Source organism: Dipodomys spectabilis, unplaced genomic scaffold (assembly GCF_019054845.1).
Source record: "Dipodomys spectabilis isolate Male_0828 unplaced genomic scaffold, ASM1905484v1 ptg000108l, whole genome shotgun sequence".
Lineage (NCBI taxonomy): Eukaryota > Metazoa > Chordata > Mammalia > Rodentia > Heteromyidae > Dipodomys > Dipodomys spectabilis.
The window spans coordinates 4,617,623-4,634,593 of record NW_024870785.1 but is presented as its reverse complement, the minus strand read 5'-3'; the positions used below and the strand labels follow the sequence as shown (position 1 = coordinate 4,634,593).

The window sequence follows — 16,971 nt, the reverse complement described above, 5'->3', positions numbered from 1 at the left end:
TCTCCAGCCCCTCAGGTGTGATTCTCTTATCCTACATATGTTTTTGTTTTCATTTTTAAAATTTTTTTTTTTTTAATTTAATTTAATTTTATTTGTGAACATACTGTACAGAGGAGTTACAGTTACATGGGCAGGATAATGTGTACATTTCTTACCAAGCATTGCAGCCTCCTCCTTTGTTTATCCTTCACATCCCTTCCCAGCCTCCCCCCTCCCCCCCTAATCCCAATCCTTCTCCTTCCTCCCCCCCCAGACCCCCCCCACCAACGTTGTAAAGTTCGTTTTGGACATGACAACTTGTACTTCTCATTGTTGCAACAGGTCCACCTGTATCCTTAAACAACTGGTTCATTTTTAAATTTTTTATTGCTCATGGTGTCTGAATTCTGGGCCTGGGTGCTGTTCCTCAGCTCTTTACCTCTAGGCAAGAACTCTTACCATTTGAGCCACAGTGTTTGTGGCTTTTTCTGCTTATGTGGTGCTGAGGAATCAAACCCAGGACTTCATGCACGCTAGGCAAGCACTCTACCACTAACCCACATTCCCAGCCCAGTTAGTGGGTATTTGGGTTGTTTCTCTCTTTTCAGTTAGGCTATTTCCTCCCTTCCTTTCCTTTGCTCTTTTTTTTTTTGGTGCTTGTCCTGAGACTTGAACTCAGGGCTTGGATGCTGTCCTTGAGCTTCTTTTTGTTCAAGGCTAGTACCCTACCACTTGAGCCACAGCTCCATTTCCATCTCTTTTTTTTGGTAGTTTAATAGAGATAAGAGTCTTACAGACTTTCCTGCTTGGGTTGGCTTTGAACGAAGAATCTCAGATCTCAGCCTCCTTAGTAGCTAGGATTAGGGGTATGAGTCATCCCCTCCAGCCCTTTGCTCTTTTATGTTAGTATTTAGTGAATTGTTGAGTATTTAGTGATTGTGCCCTCTGGGTGGTTCAAGCCACCAGAACACAAGTGCTCCCAATTCCCTATACCTTCAGCTCCTGTGGCAAATTTGACCTTCAGGGTGATAGGTGATTTAGGCTGATTAGGGAACTTTCCTTTCCTAAGAACTTCTGTGTATGTGTGTGTGCACACTCGAAAGCAGTAGTTTGTTATTCTTTGTCATTGCTCTATAACCTGGACAAAAAACTTTGAATTACCTGGTTGCTGGTGGCACATGCCTGTATTCCTAATTACTCAGGAGGCTGAGATCTGAGAATTGCAATTCAGAGCCAGCCCAGGCATAAATGTCTGTGAGACTATTGTCTAACCACTAGAAAACTGGATGTTATGCTATGGTTCAAGTGGTAGAGAACTAGCCTTAAGTGAAAAAGCTCAGGAACAACGCCCACATCCTGAGCCCCATGGCTGACAAAAATTTTTTTTTTTTAAAGTTTGAATTAAGCCAGGTGCTGGTGGCTCATGCCTGTAATCCTAGCTACTCAGGAGGCTGAGATCTGAGGATCACTGTTCAAGGACAGCCCGGGCAGGAAAGTCCGTGAGACTCTTATCTCCAATAAACCACTAGAAAACTGGAAGTGGTGCTGTGGCTCAAGTGGTAGAGCTCTCGTCTTGAGCTGAAGAGCACAGGGACAGAGCCCAAGCCCAGAGTTCAAGCCCCACAACTGACCAAAAAAAAAAAAAAGTTCATAAGGGGATTACTTCTCAGGAAGAATTATATTTTAAATTTCACCCTGCTTCAGAGCATTCTGTTAAGTGATGAGTCCAGTGAGGCAGATTCTCAGAGTGAAGAAGAAGAAGAAGATGATGATGATGATGATGACGATGATGAAGAAGAAGAACTCAATCTCAGCAGAGAAGAACTCCATAATATGCTTCGACTACACAAATATAAGAAACTTCACCAAAATAAGTACAGTAAAGACAAGGAGGTGAGAATTTGAAAACCCATGTTTTTTTTCTGGTTTATAGTTATTAATGATAAGTTATGTTCGCTGTAAGTGGTGGTAGTTGTTCACCATTGAGCCATTCATTATTGAAATTAACTCACAAACCAAAAATTTATCTTTAAAAAATAAGTAGTCAGGCCAGGTACTGGTGGCTCATACCTGTAATCTTAGCTACTCTGGAGGCTGAGATCTGAGGATCGTGGTTCAAAGCCAGCCTGGGCAGGAAAGTCCATGAGACAGTTACCTCCAATAAACTCAGAAAAAGCCAGAGGTGACGCTATGACTCAAGTGGTAGAGTGCTAGCCTTGAGCACAAAGAGGCTCAGAGACAGCACCCAAGCTCTGAGTTCAACGCCCCAGGATGAGAAAATAAACAAAAATATGCAGGTTTCTTTTTTTTTTTTCCTTAGTATATTCATAGAATTGCCTTAATGTAGTCACTGTGTTAATTCTAGAATGTTTTCACCTTAGAAGGAACCCTCACAGTCCTTTGCTGTTGCCCTCATTTTCTTTTTCTTTTTTCTTTTTGCCACTCCTGGAGCTTGACTCAAGGCCTGGGCACTGTCCTTGAGCCTCTCTGTGCTCAAGGCTGCACTCTACCACTTGATCCACAGCACCACTTCTGGCTTTTTCTGTGTATGTGGTGCTGAGGTATCAAACCCAAGGCTTCGTGCATGCTAGGCAAGCACTCTACCACTGAGCCACATTCCCAGCCCTGTTGCCTCTCATCTTCCTCCATAGTGCCAGGCTAGTTTTATCTCGCGCTTCCTTTTTATGATTTACAGTTTCTTTTGTTTCTGGACAGTGTTAGGAATTGAATTCAGAGCCCCATTCTAAATATTTATACAAATGGAATGTGACAACATGGTGTTTTGTGTCCAGCTTCTCAAGGTTTCAAGGTTCCTCTATATTATTATCACTTTATTCCTTTTTTTTTTTTTTTTTTTTGTTGGTGATGAGGCTTGAACTCAGGGACTGAGAGCTGTCCCTGTGCTTTTGTGCTCAAGGCTAGTATTCTATCACTTGGAGTCACAGCTCCACTTCCAGTTTCTGCTGGTTAATTGGAGATAAGAGTGTCTTGGGCTGCTCAGGCTGTCTTTGAGTCTCAACCTTGGATCTCAGTCTCCTAGTAACTAGGATTAAAAGTGTGAGCCACCAATTCCCAGCTCTTGTGTATGTTTCTGTATATGCTATATATACTTTCCTTTTTCTTAGCTATATATGTAAAGGATTTGTTTCTTCATGTGATAACTAGGTTTAATTTTTTGAGGAGCAGCCAGAATGTTTGTAGTCTGATGATCAGTTGTTAATGCATTTGGGCTTTGAGAAAAACTCTTTATACTAATAATAGAGTGGTGATAATTCTAAGTTACAAGTATCCAAACACTGTTAAGAAAGCATTCTGGCTGGGCGCCGTTGCCTCATGCTTGTAATCCTAGCTACTCAGGAGGCTGAGATCTTAGGATCACCATTCAAAGCCAGCCCGGGAAGAAAAATCCGTGAGACCCCGCTCTCCAATAAACCACTGGAAAACTGGAAGTGGTGTTGTGGCTCAAGAGGTAGAGCGCTCGCCTTGAGCTGAAGAGTGCAGGGACAGCACCCAGGTCCAGAGTTCAAGCCCCATGACCGACCAAAAAAAAAAAAAGAAACCATTCTGACTTTTGCCAGAGATGTTGCCCATTGTACATAATGAGTAATAGCACTTTTGAAGACCTAATTATTTTCCAGAAATTAATTCTTGAAGTTTGAAGTTAGTCACCTTTGAAAACTATGCTGAAACTTACAAACCTGGAGAAGTTGGTATACAGTAGAATATTGTTATACTCATTTATTCAGTAGCAATAGTCAGTATCATTTGCAATAAAGTATTTGACAGGCTTTATTATTTTCTGGATGAAAAAATCAGATTGTAGTTCTGATGTTTGAAGACTGTCATAATAGTAACAGACTATCTTAATGAGAGATGTAAACAGAAGACTTGAAAAAGATTGGAGAATTTGACTAGCCACTATTTGCAATAAATACAAATCTAAGAGCTAGAACAGCAAGCATTAGGATCGTAGAAAATCTGAAGAGTGGGCTAGGATGGTGGCTCAGTGGCAGAGTGCTTGTGTTGCATGCATGAGGCCCTGGGTTCGGTTCCTCAGTACCACATAAGCAGAAAAAGCTGAAGTGGCACTGTGGCTCAAATGGTAGAGTGCTAGCCTTGAACTGAAGAGCTGAGGGACAGCGCCCAGGCCCAGAGGTCAAGCCCCACGACCAAAAAAAAAAGTCTGAAGAGCAGGTTGGTGCTGATAGCTCACTCCTGTAATCCTAGCTACTTAGGAGGCTAAGATCTGAGGATCACAGTTCAAAGCCAGCCAAGGCAGGAAAGTCCATGGGACTCTTACCTCCAACCACCAGAAAACTGGAAGTGGTGTTGTGGCTCAAGTGGTGGAGCTCTCGCCTTGAGCTGAAGAGCTCAGGAACAGTGCCCAGGCCCAGAGTTCAAGCCCATGACTGACAAAAAAAAAAAAAAAAAATCTGAAGAGCTATGGCCATAGAAATTTTATGATTTAAATTGAATTTCCAAGGGGAGACCTTTCTTTAAGGAATGAAAGTTAATCTCATATGTTTCATCTTAAATGTAACTCAGGAGTAAGTAACTGTCCCTGTAGAAATCTAGAACCGTAAGGAGTCTCCTTTTGAAAATGATTTCCTGCAACCTGTTTTATGCATAGCAGTGGAACCTATTTCTTTTGAAGTGAAGGAAGTTCCCTTTGATATATACAGTTCTTCCTGCTCTCTATTGGAAGATGATTTAGGAACTTTGGTTTCCTGTGGCTCAGCTTTCTCTCGTTATAATGGTGACTGATGGCTTTGTGGGAAACACAGGCAGGCCCATGACAGTCTTTGCCTGCTTCAGTTGCAGCAGTACCAGTACTATAGTGCAGGCTTGCTCTCCACGTATGACCCTTTCTATGAACAACAGCGACACTTACTTGGACCCAAAAAGAAGAAGTTCAAAGAAGACAAGAAACTTAAAGGTAACGATGTTGAATTGCCTTTCACTTTTATTCTTTCTTACTTTGAAACTTGTGTGTGGCTTCTTGGTACATTTAGACTTTAAATGTAGGAGCTGCTTTTCTGAAAAACCCTAGTTTCTCCTTTCTAATGAGTAGTAGTGTAAGCCACATTTCACATTCAGAATCAACTAGATTCCTTGCCAAAGACTTAGGAAAATTAGTTTACTTTTTTCTTTTGCATACTTTGTCAGTGTTGAAAATATTAATAGGAAAAGTCGCTTTTGTATAGGGCATAAGATGAGTAGCTTTAAATGTTTGGAGTAAGTTGTAATTGTTGGTGTTTGAGGTGCTTTAAAATAGATTACCTCCTGAGGTGCCCTGTAGATAATTCCCTATAGCAGTTGGAAACCAGGAAAGAAATAGGATAAGAAAGTTTTAAACTATAGGCATAGGACAGATTTTATTCCCCTGAAGGTATGAATTCTCTTAAGTCTCCTCCCTGCCAAACTTGGGGCTTGAATCCAGAGCCTGGGCTCTGTTCCTGAGCCTGCCTTGTGCTCACAGCTAGTGCTCTGCCGCTTGAGATGAGAGTCACTTCCTGCTTTTTCTGTTTATTCGGTTGTGATCCCAGGGCTTCACACATGCTGGGCAAGCCTTCTGCCACTAAGCCACACTCCCAGCCTGTCTGTCTCTTAGCCTTGCCTTCTTGTTCCCACATCCTCCTTTTGGGGGGCGGGGGAGCAGGGAATGAATACCAGGACTGGGGCTTGAATTTAGATCCTTTAGTTCTTTTTTTTTTTTTAATACTTTATTATTATTTTAGAGGTGATATACATTAGGGTCATATTTACATACATCACGTAATAAGTACATTTCCTTTGTACAGTGTCGTCTTTTCCCTCATTCTCTCCCCTTCCCTCTCTCCCATCTCTACCCACAAGTTGCAGAGTTCACTTTGATCAATGTCCAGTGCACTCCACTGCAGCACTTTGTCACCCTTTTTCTTCAGATTCTGTGCTTTGCATCTACCCTCCCACAAATGTGCATATGATCGATTCCTCAGAAAAAACAAATTAAGAAAAAAAAGTCCCCTAGCCGGGCGCTGGTGGCTCACGCCTGTAATCCTAGCTACTCAGGAGGCTGAGATCTGAGGATCGCGGTTCAAAGCCAGCCCAGGCAGGAGAGACTGTGAGACTCTTATCTCCAATAAACCACCAGAAAACCGGAAATGGCGCTGTAGCTCAAGTGGTAGAGCGCTCGCCTTGAGCTGAAGAGCTGAGGGACAGCGCCCAGGCCCAGAGTTCAAGCCCCACGACCGACAAAAAAAAAAAAAAAAGAAAAAAAAGTCCCCTTTTTTGGGGGGGGGGGGTTGGGAAGGTGACTCAGTGGTAGAATGCTTGCCTTGCATGCATGAGGCCCTGGGTTTGATTCCTCAGCACCACATGAGCAGAAAAAGCTGAAAGTGGTGCTGTGGCTCAAGTGGTAGAGCACTAGCCTTGAGCTGAAGAGCTGAGGGACAGCGCCAGGCACAGAGTTCAGGCCCCATAGCCAACAACAACAACTACAAAAAGGCCTTTTTCCCCATATTTTTGGAGTTCATTTCAGTATGTATATTTTATATACATGTGAAGAGGTGCTTAGGCATTGCACCTGTGTGAGTCTCTCCTAAGGCTATCCTCTTTTGGTCTCACTGTGTGTGAGTATCTAGAATCCTCTAATTTGTCATAGCCCAGTGTGTTTTAGATCAATACTTCAGTTCTTTCTTGACTTTTTTTGCTCTAAGCCAGTGTACTACCACTTGACCCACAACTCTACTTCTACTTTTTTTTTTTTTTTTTTGGTAATTAATGGGAGATAAAAGGCTTATGGATTTCTCTGCCAGGGCTCCCTTCAAACGGGGATTCTAAGATCTCAGCCTCCTGAGTGACTAGGTTTATAGGCATGAACCACTGGTGACTGGCTTAGTTTCTTCTGTGTACGTGCACACGCGTGCTGGTCCTGGGACTTGAACTCAGCGTCTTGGTACTGAGCTGCTTTTGCTCAAGGATAATGTTCTATCTCTTGAACTACAGTTCTATTTCAGATTTTTTAGTGATTAATTGGTTCAGAGTTCTCTGCAAGGGCTGGCTTCCAAACCATAATCCTCAGGTTTTTACCTCCTGAGTAGCTAGGTTTACAGACATGAACCACTAGTGCTGGCTTCATTCATCCCTCCTCCATCCCCCTCCCTTTCCCTCCCTTTCCCTCCCTTCCTCCCTCCCTCCCACCCTCCCTTCCTCCCTCCCTCCCTTCCTCCCTCTGTTCTTCTTCCTTTTTTTTTTCTGTTGATTGTGAGGCTTGAACTCCACCTGGGAGCTTTCCTTGACCTCTTTTTGCTCAAGTCTAGCATTCTACCACTTTAAGCCACAACACTACTTTTGGCTTTCTGGTGGTTAATTGGATATAAGTGTCTCATGGTCTTTCCTGCCCAAACTAGCTTTAAACCATAATCCTCAGATCTCAGCCGCCTTGAGTAGTAGCTATAATTACAGATGTGAGCCTCCAGTGTTTTTTTGTTTTTGTTTTTTTGTGAACTCTAGCTTTTCTTATCCTGTAGTCCCCTTACAATGTAAATTAAATTTTTATTCCTTCTTTTTTTTTTTTTTTGCTCACTTGTGGGGCTTGAACTCTTGGCCTGGGCACCATCCCTGAGCTCTCCAGCTCAAAGGGAGCACTCTACCACTTGAGCCACAGTGCCACTTCCAGTTATCTGGTTGTTAATTGGAGATAAGAGTCTCACAGACTTTCATTGCTTGGGTTGGCTTTGAACCAAGATTCTCAGATCTCAGCCTCCTGAGTAGCTAGGATTACAGGTGTGCTCACTAGTGCCTGGCTCTATTTTTTTCTTTCTGTGTTACTTTTCTTTTTTTTTTTTTTTTGGTCGGTCATGGAGCTTGAACTCTGAGCCTGGGCGCTGTCCCTCAGCTCTTCAGCTCAAGGCGAGGGCTCTACCACTTGAGCTACAGCGCCACTTCCGGTTTTCTGGTGGTTTATTGGACATAGGAGTCTCACGGTCTCTCCTGCCCGGGCTGGCTTTGAACCGTGATCCTCAGATCTCAGCCTCCTGAGTAGCTAGGATTACAGGTGTGAGCCACCAGCGCCCGGCTTTCTGTGTTACTTTTCTTTAGGTACCTTACATGCCATAGATAGAAATAGGTTTCCTATTATTATCTGAGCCCAATAACACTTTATAAACCTTTTCTAGTGTTAAATTTAAAAGAAATTTTGTTCTTAGCTTTTGTTATGTATTTCACTTTCATGTGATCAGAAGGAGTATGTATTATTCTTTTCTAAGTTAGTAAAATCTCCCTTTTGCGGTTTCTGTGGGTCTGAATAATAGATAAAGGAAATGACATTGCTAACCTCAGGTCTAAGGAGATGAGTTTTCACTGTGGCTCCTGCTTTTTTAATGGGAAGAAATGCACCCTGATAATTATCTGTTTCTTTTGTAGCTAAGTTGAAAAAAGTGAAGAAAAAAAGACGAAGAGATGAAGAGCTTTCCTCTGAAGAATCCCCACGTCGCCACCACCATCAGACCAAAGTCTTTGCCAAGTTTTCTCATGACGCACCTCCACCAGGCACTAAGAAGAAACACTTATCCATTGAGCAGCTTAATGCTCGTCGCAGGAAAGTATGGCTCAGCATTGTGAAAAAAGAACTACCAAAGGTAAGGAGTGCCTTCTAGTTTGTGGAAGAAGAGAATATATTTATTCTTTTTCCCCCAGTCTTTGGGCTTGAACTCAGGGCCAGGGAATTGTCCCTGAGCTTCTTTTGTTCAAGGCTAGCACTCTACCACTTGAGCCACAGCACCACCTCTGTCTTTTTCAGTTTATGTGTTACTAAGGAATCAAACCCAGGACATCATGCATGCTAGACAAGCACTCTACCACTAAGCCACATTCCTAGCCCCCTTATTTTTAATTTTTAAAATTTTTATTTTTATTTTTTGTGAACATACTTTACAGAGGGGCTTATTTTTAATTTTTTTTTTTTTTTTGTCGGTTGTGGGGCTTGAACTCTGGGCCTGGGCGCTGTCCCTCAGCTCTTCAGCTCAAGGCGAGCGCTCTACCACTTGAGCTACAGCGCCACTTCCGGTTTTCTGGTGGTTTATTGGAGATAGGAGTCTCACGGTCTCTCCTGCCCGGGCTGGCTTTGAACCGTGATCCTCAGATCTCAGCCTCCTGAGTAGCTAGGATTACAGGTGTGAGCCACCAGCGCCCGGCTTTATTTTTAATTTTTATTGGTTGTTAGTGCTTGAACTCAGGGCCAGGGCGCTGTCCACAACCTTTTTTTTTATTTTTTGGTCAGTCCTGCGCTCTTCAGCTCAAGGGAGCACTTTACCGCTTGAGCCACAGCGCGACTTTGTTTTCTAGTGGTTTATTGGTGATAAGAGTCTCACGGACTTTCCTGCCTGGGCTGGCTTTGAACTGTGATCCTCAAATCTCAGCCTCCTGAGTAACTAGGATGATAGGCATGAGCCACCCGTGCCCAGCTCCCAAGCTTCTTTTATTCAAGGCCACTCTCTACCACTTGAGCCACAGTGCCACTTCTGGCTTTTTCTGTGTTACTGAGGAATGAAACCCAGCGTCTTATGCATTCTAGGCAAGAACTCTACCACTGACCCACATTCCAGCCCTGTGTATAGTACATTTTGTATGTACGTTTTTTTTTTATTTTTTTGGTCTGTTGTGGGGCTTAAGCTCTGGGCCTGGGTGCTGTCCGTGAATTCTTTTGCTCAAGAGAAGTGCTCTACCACTTGAGCTACAATGCCACTTGTGGTTTTCTGATGGTTAATTGGAGATAAGAGTCTCTTGGACTTTCCTGCCAGGCTGGCTTTGAACCGCTATCCTCAGATTTCAGCCTCCTGAATAACTAGGATTACAGGCATGAGCCACCTGCACCTCTTTCTTTCTACAAGTTTATAGAATACTATTTAAAGGCAACTATAGGACTAGCTGATTTTGGCTTCTTTCATTGTTGCTTTATGTTCAGTGCCAAGACATACAACTGGTAGTTTTTTGTTTTTTTGTTTCTTGGTACTGGGATCGAGCCTAGCATGTTGCACTAAGCAAGAGCTTGCACTGAGCTACATCCCAGTCCAACCATGGTGGTTTTTAGAAGTAATGTCTCTTTTGTACATTCGGCATTTTATTTTTCAGTCTTTATGACTTCATAAAGATATCGTCAGCCTACATAATCCAATTTCAAAAATGAATCCTAGGTGAAATACTACTTTTAAATGTTTTAGGCCAACAAGCAGAAAGCTTCAGCTCGAAACCTGTTTCTCACCAATAGCCGCAAGGTAAGTTGTAGCTTTATATTTTCTATCTTGTCTTTGTTCTTGTTCTTGGATTCATTCTTGCTACTCTGTTATGATCTGTTTATCATTAATCTAATAATAGTATCTAAAAGAGTAAATAGGTCTCATTCTTTTTAATAATCAAAGTTGTTCTCCCTTGCATTTCTGGTATTTGGCACTTTTTACAGAAGACCATAGTCTTAGTGTATTGAGCAGATAATAACTTCTCCCTCTGCTCTGTCTTCCTCTAAGTGATGGCATGAAAACATTTCACTCAGAGGGAAGGAACACAACTTTTGAGGGTTGTGAGAATCAGATTGAGGTAACATTACAGTTTACCCTCTCTTGTTTCTTCATTTGTAAGATAGAGGTGATGATATTACCAACTGCATAGGGTTTTTTTGGGGGGGTCCGGTCGTGGGGCCTGAACTCTGGGCCTGGGCGCTGTCCCTCAGCTCTTCAGCTCAAGGCTAGTGCTCTACCACTTGAGCCACAGTGCCACTTCTGGCTTTTTTGTTTTTTGTTTTTGCTTATGTGGTGCTGAGGAATCGAACTCAGGGCCTCAGGCATGCAAGGCAAGCGCTCTACCACTGAGCTACCCTCCCAGCCCCTTATAGGGTTTTTTTTAAAGGTAAAATGATCTTACTGCATATTAAAGTTGTGCCTCACTTGCATTAAGTAGTGATTCTTATTAATGTCATGATAACACTTTATAGCTTACTAGCACACCTGAAGTTCTTTTTAGTCATTATACTTTGGTTTATCCAAGGACATAAATAATAGATAAATTTTTAATTGTTGATATTACCCTAGGGTCTGGGCCTGAGTCACAAAATGAATCTAGTTAAGGGAGAAGGAGATGTGTCACGAGGAGAACTGTTGGCATTGAACAGGGATGATGATGTGTTCAGTCCAGGAGAACTGTCTCTTGCAGTTGACTTTTCACCTGTAGTGACAGTATTGTTGTTCGTAGCTTGCCCACCAGTGCATGAAGGAGGTGCGAAGAGCTGCCTTGCAAGCCCAGAAAAACTGTAAGGAGACTTTGCCTCGTGCGCGACGCCTGACTAAGGAGATGCTTCTGTACTGGAAGAAATATGAGAAGGTGGAGAAGGAACACCGCAAGCGTGCGGAGAAAGAAGCTTTGGAGCAGCGGAAATTGGATGAGGAAATGCGGGAGGTAGTGCGAAAGTGTGAAAATTTCAGAACCTTAATTACCTCCAGCATATCAAGAGATTGGTTTGCAGCTTGCACTTCTTTTAGTGCTAAGAATTGAACAAGGCCTTGCACTTGTTTGTCAACTACTGTACCACTGAAGCCCCAGAAATCTGGGGTTATTGGATTGGGCCAGCCCCAAACTAGCAATCCTTTTTTTTTTTCACATCAGCCTCTCGATTGCTGGAATTACCATTGTGCACCTGCACCACCACATCTGGTTTCATTTCTTTGTCATGGTTTTGTGAATGATTATGGATTTTGCTTAGATCTCTTAAAGTCCCCTGGTTAATGTTTCTTTGTTTGCAAGGTAAATGTATTATTGAGTGAGTAAGCATTTGTTGCTGTTGGAACTGCTTCACACGTTAAATTTAGAGGCATTTGAGTCAGCTACAGACCTTGAAGTTATTTATATAAAGAGTTTGCTGAGTATTATCTAGGTTTGTGTGACTTAGAATCTTTTGTTGATAGCATCTGATGGGAATTTCATTTGTGTTCATATTGAGTTATGTGTCTTCACAAGTTTTGGGATTGTGTGTGTGTGAGTGTGATGCACATATATGCACGGTTGAATGCTGTAATGGAATCTCACTCATCATGTTGCCCGGGGAGATTTCAAGTTGGGAGCTTTAAGTGAGCCTCCTGCCTCAGCCTCCCTTCCCAAGTGCTGGGGCTATAGGCATGTACCACCATACCCAGCTTATTATTCATGTCTTACAACAGTGCTTATCAAAGATGAACTATAAATGTTTTTTCCTTTTCCAGTTAGCTTATTATTTACTTGTTGTATTGATTTTCAGAATCATTTGTAGCTTTTACCCATTTTGCATTTTGGCAATAAAGGAGAATTTTTTTACCTGTTCAAATTTTTTAAAATAATAAAATGAAACACATTTACCACCTGGTTTATAAAACAATGTTCAGATTTACTTGATGTCTCATTGTCATTATAGAAAACAAATATACTGATGATGCCCTTTTTATTTATTTTTATTTTATTTTTTTGTTTTGAGACTATGACTCAAACTCAGTATCCGACACTTACTTTTACTCATTGGCTGGTGCTCTGTGACCTGAGCCACACCTCCAACTGCCATGAAAACCCTTGTAGACAGAAGCCTATGGAAGATTCTATATGTGAAAGAGAGCAAAACAAAGGTTATCATTCTATGATCACAGTTCTTGCTTTTAGTATCATTGACTTGTCTAAAGTAAAACAGCTCTACAGCAGTTTTTACCTTTTTATAGGTGAAAGTTTTTAAGAATTGTACATAAAATATATAAGATTTGATCAATTGTGTTGACTGTCTTGGATGGGATTGATGACTTTTACTTTCAACTTTCCTACTTTTAGGCCAAGAGGCAACAGCGAAAACTCAACTTTCTAATCACCCAAACAGAGTTGTATGCCCATTTCATGAGCCGCAAACGAGATATGAATTATGATGGAATCCAGGAAGAAATCCTAAGGAAACTGGAAGACAGTTCTACCCAGAGACAGATTGACATTGGTGGAGGAGTGGTAGTTAACATCACACAGGAGGATTATGGTAAGTCATAGGTCAGGAGTAAGAAGAAGTAAAAATCCTCCATTTTACTTTCTTTCTTCTTCTTTTTTTTTTTTTTTTTTTGTCTGTCGCGGGCCTGAACTCTAGTCCTGGGCGCTGTCCCTCAGCTCTTCAGTTCAAGGCTAGTGCTCTATCACTTGAGCCACAGCAGCAGTTCTGGCTTTTTCTGCTTATGTGGTGCTGAGGAATCGAACCCAGGGCCTCATGCATGCAAGGCGAGCACTCTACCACTTGAGCCACAGCGCCACTTACGGTTTTTTAGTGGTTTATTGGGGATAGACTTTCCTGCCCAGGCTGGCTTTGAACGGTGATCCTCAGATCTCAGACTCCTGAGTAGTTAGGATTACAGGCGTGAGCCACGGGCACCCAGCTTCTGTGAGACTCTTATCTCCAATTAACCACCAGAAAAGTGGAAGTGGTGCTGTGGCTCAAGTGGTAGAGTGCTAGCCTTGAGTTGAAGAGCTGAGGGACAACGCCCAGGTCCAGAGTTCAAGCCCCATGATGAACAAAAAAAAGGGAGATTTTTTGTATTATAGCAGAGTATTTGTGTTTCTAGAAAAGCAGGCTATAAAATAACAAATTTGTAAAAGAAAATGTATAGTTACATGGCCTTGCAAGTTTGAAAATATGTATCATGTTATTGAATCACAATTTAGAAAACTTGTCTCAGAGAGAATGATATCTCACACAAGAACATTCTTCATACTGTGCACAAGAGTTGTTTAGGTGTGTGTGTGTGTGTGTGTGTGTGTGTGTGTGTGTGTGAAAATATGTATCATGTTATTGAATCACAATTCAGAAAACTTGTCTCAGAGAGAATATCTCACATAAGAACATTCTTGGTGCTGTGAACAAGAGTTGTTTAGGAGTGTGTGTGTGTGCGTGCGTGCGTGTGTATGTGTGTGTGTACTCAGGGCCAGGGCACTGTCCCTGAGCTTCTTATGCTCAAGACTAGCACTCTACCATTTCAGCCACAGCACCACCTCCAGCTTTTTCTTTGTATGTGGTATTGAAGAATCGAACCCAGGGCTTCATGCATGCTAAAAGGAAGCACTCTTATCACTAAGCCACATTTCCAACTTGTATGTTTTTTTCATCATGGGGCTTGAAGTCAGGGCCTTGGAGCTGTTCCTGAGCTCTTTTACTCAAGACTAACACTCTACCACTTTGAACCACAGTGCCACTTCCGGTTTTCTGGTGGTTAATTGAAGATAAGAGTCTCAGGGACTTTCCTGTCCAGGCTGATTTTGAACCTTGATTCTCAGATCAGCCTCCTGAGTAGGTTTATAGGAGTGAGCTACTGGTTCTTGACTTTTTTTTTTTTTTTTAAATAGTGGAGACAAAAAGTAGGGTGAAATTTGAAAGGAATTGTGTAGATAGATCAACATTATGTTGACCTAAAAGTATGAGAGAATGACAGTGCTTTATATTCATCCGCCTAGTTTTACTCAGCATAGTTATAATTTTGACTCCTCATACTCTTGATTGTCATGACTGATGTCACCATTTAGTAGGCGAAGCTGAGGCTTGAGAGACAGAAGAACTTAATCCTTTGCTATTTTTTTCTAAACTGGTTCCAGCTACTAGAAACCATGGCAATCCTCTGCCTCCATTATGCTTTCTAGCTGCTTACCTTTGCTAAGGAATTTAACCTTTTTTTTTCTCCTCATCAACCTATAAAGATAAGAGTCTCAGGGATTTTCCTGCCCAGGCTGGCTTTCAATATTAGAATGCTGGATCAGGTAACCATATTTGTTGATGTTAATTTTGTCTTTGAAGGCTTTGAGGTGTGATGATCTACATGTTTTCCTTTTCAGACAGCAACCACTTTAAAGCCCAGGCCCTGAAGAATGCTGAAAATGCTTACCATATTCATCAAGCTCGGGTAGGTCTTAAAAACAAAAAAGTGTGTTATAATTGGTCTTGGCCCAGAAATACCCCACAATCTTAGTTAGGTGTTCTGATATTTTCACTAGAAAATATTGGCATGTGTGTGTGTGTGTGTGTGTGTGTGTGTGTGTGTGTGTTTAGGATGATGGCTGTTGGTTATTTGAAGAAAGGCAGAGTAATAGCTATTCACTTGGCTAAGCATTTAGAGCATATTGTTTGAGCTAGGTGCAGTGACTCACACCGGTAATTCTAGCTATGTTTGAGATGGATGTTGGGAGGATCACAGTTAGAAGCCAAATCTAGGTGGTGAGTTTGTAAGACCCCCATCTCAACCATAAAAAACAACATGAGATATAGTGTACCTGCTATCCCAGGGAATTGTGGTCTAGGCTGGCTTGAGCTTAAACATAAAACCTTATTTAAAAATTAGCTAAAACAGCCAGGTACCAGTGGCTCATAAATGTAATCCTAGCAACTTAAGAGGCTGAGATCTGGCAATCATGGTTTAAAGCCAGCATGGGCAGGAAAGTTTGTTAGAGTCTTAATCACCAAAATGCCAGGAAGAGAGTTGTGGCTCAACTGGTATAGTGCTAGCCTTGAGCCAAAAAGTATCCAGGCCCGAGCTCTAGCTCTAGAAGCCCTGCACACACACAAAAAACACAGCTAAAGCAAAAATTGCTTGATGCATGGAGAACATGATACAGTGCTTCCCTAACATACACATTGGTCCTGATTTTGATTCCTAATACTGTGGAAAAAGTAGGTTGATTGAGGTTAGAACACTTTTCTTATTTTTTTTTATTAGCATTAACATTAGTTATACAGAAGGAGGTATCTTTGTTAGATTTCACCTTCTTTTTTTTTTGGATGGTTGTAGGGCTTGAACTCAAGGCATGAGTGCTGTCCCTGAGCCTTTTTGCTCAAGGCTAGCACTCTACCACTTTGAGCCTCAGAGCCACTTCCAGTTTTCTGGTGGTTAATTGGAAATAAGCATCTCATAGACTTTCCTGCCTGGGCTGACTTTCAACTGCAGTCTTGAAATTTCGACCTCCTGAGTAGCTAGGAATGCAGGCATAAGCCCCTGGGGGCCTGGCTTTGCCTTCTTTCATTTTAGTAAACATGCTTTCTCTTATGATATAGAGATGTTTATTAAAAATCAAAACCTCAATGAGATTAAATTAAGTGTAGAAAATTCAGTTTGTAAACTACAGGATCCTCTTTGCAACTTTGTCAAGATCTAGCTCTTTGACAAGATGTACATGCCACTTTCCTCCACACCTCCAACCGACTATTCAAATTTCACTTCAGTCTTTAACAGATTTCCTTGATGTTGCAAGAAATATAATGTGGTTTATTTTTATATTCTTTTGTGTGTGTGTCTGTGTGTGCCAGTATTCAGGGCCTCTGCATGATCCCTGAGATCATGTTCTCGAGGTTAGTGTTCTACTACTTGAACCACTTCTGACATTTTTATAGTTAATTGGAAGTAAGAATATCATAAACTTTCCTATCTGGGCTGTCTTCAAACCTCGATCCTGAGATCTCAGCTTCCTGATTAGGATTGCAGGCATGAGCCACCATCACCTGGCTAAAAATGCATCTTAATGTAATTGTTTACTAATGCTAGTAAAATACTTTCATATGTAATACTGTATTATCAGATTATATTTTCAGAAAATTTGTTCCAGTTATTTTTCTTAGCACAGTTGTGGTAGGTGTGAATCACATTTGCATTTAATTTCTTTTTTTTTCTCAAATTATTTCTAGACAAGATCATTTGATGAAGATGCAAAAGAAAGTCGAGCAGCTTCCCTGAGGGCAGCAAACAAGTCTGGTTCTGGATTTGGGGAGAGTTACAGCCTAGCAAACCCATCTATCCGGGCTGGTGAAGATATTCCACAGCCCACAATTTTTAATGGGAAATTGAAAGGGTACCAGCTGAAAGGCATGAATTGGTTGGCCAATCTCTATGAACAGGTAAATTTTAGAAGTATATCTGGCCAATTCTTTTCTTTTGTTCATTTTCTTTTGATACAGTCTAATTATGAAATGAGTTCAAAATTAGATTT

General features: G+C 41.6%; 2 protein-coding genes across 4 annotated transcripts in view; both read left to right on the top strand.

Moving 5' to 3' along the window:
• Ehd4 (EH domain containing 4) overlaps positions 1–16,971 on the top strand; it is a 738,029-nt gene that overhangs the window by 523,008 nt on the left and 198,050 nt on the right. The gene's annotated exons all lie outside the window — the stretch shown is intronic.
• The window catches only part of Ino80 (INO80 complex ATPase subunit), a 98,487-nt gene that overhangs the window by 11,064 nt on the left and 70,452 nt on the right, over positions 1–16,971 (top strand). For all 3 annotated transcript variants that reach the window (XM_042687883.1, XM_042687882.1, XM_042687884.1), the window contains exons 5-12: positions 1,684–1,872; positions 4,795–4,915; positions 8,386–8,600; positions 10,182–10,235; positions 11,206–11,409; positions 12,799–12,994; positions 14,830–14,897; positions 16,670–16,879. In XM_042687883.1, coding sequence (XP_042543817.1) covers positions 1,684–1,872; positions 4,795–4,915; positions 8,386–8,600; positions 10,182–10,235; positions 11,206–11,409; positions 12,799–12,994; positions 14,830–14,897; positions 16,670–16,879 — 1,257 coding nt within the window. The remainder of the gene's footprint in view (positions 1–1,683; positions 1,873–4,794; positions 4,916–8,385; positions 8,601–10,181; positions 10,236–11,205; positions 11,410–12,798; positions 12,995–14,829; positions 14,898–16,669; positions 16,880–16,971) is intronic.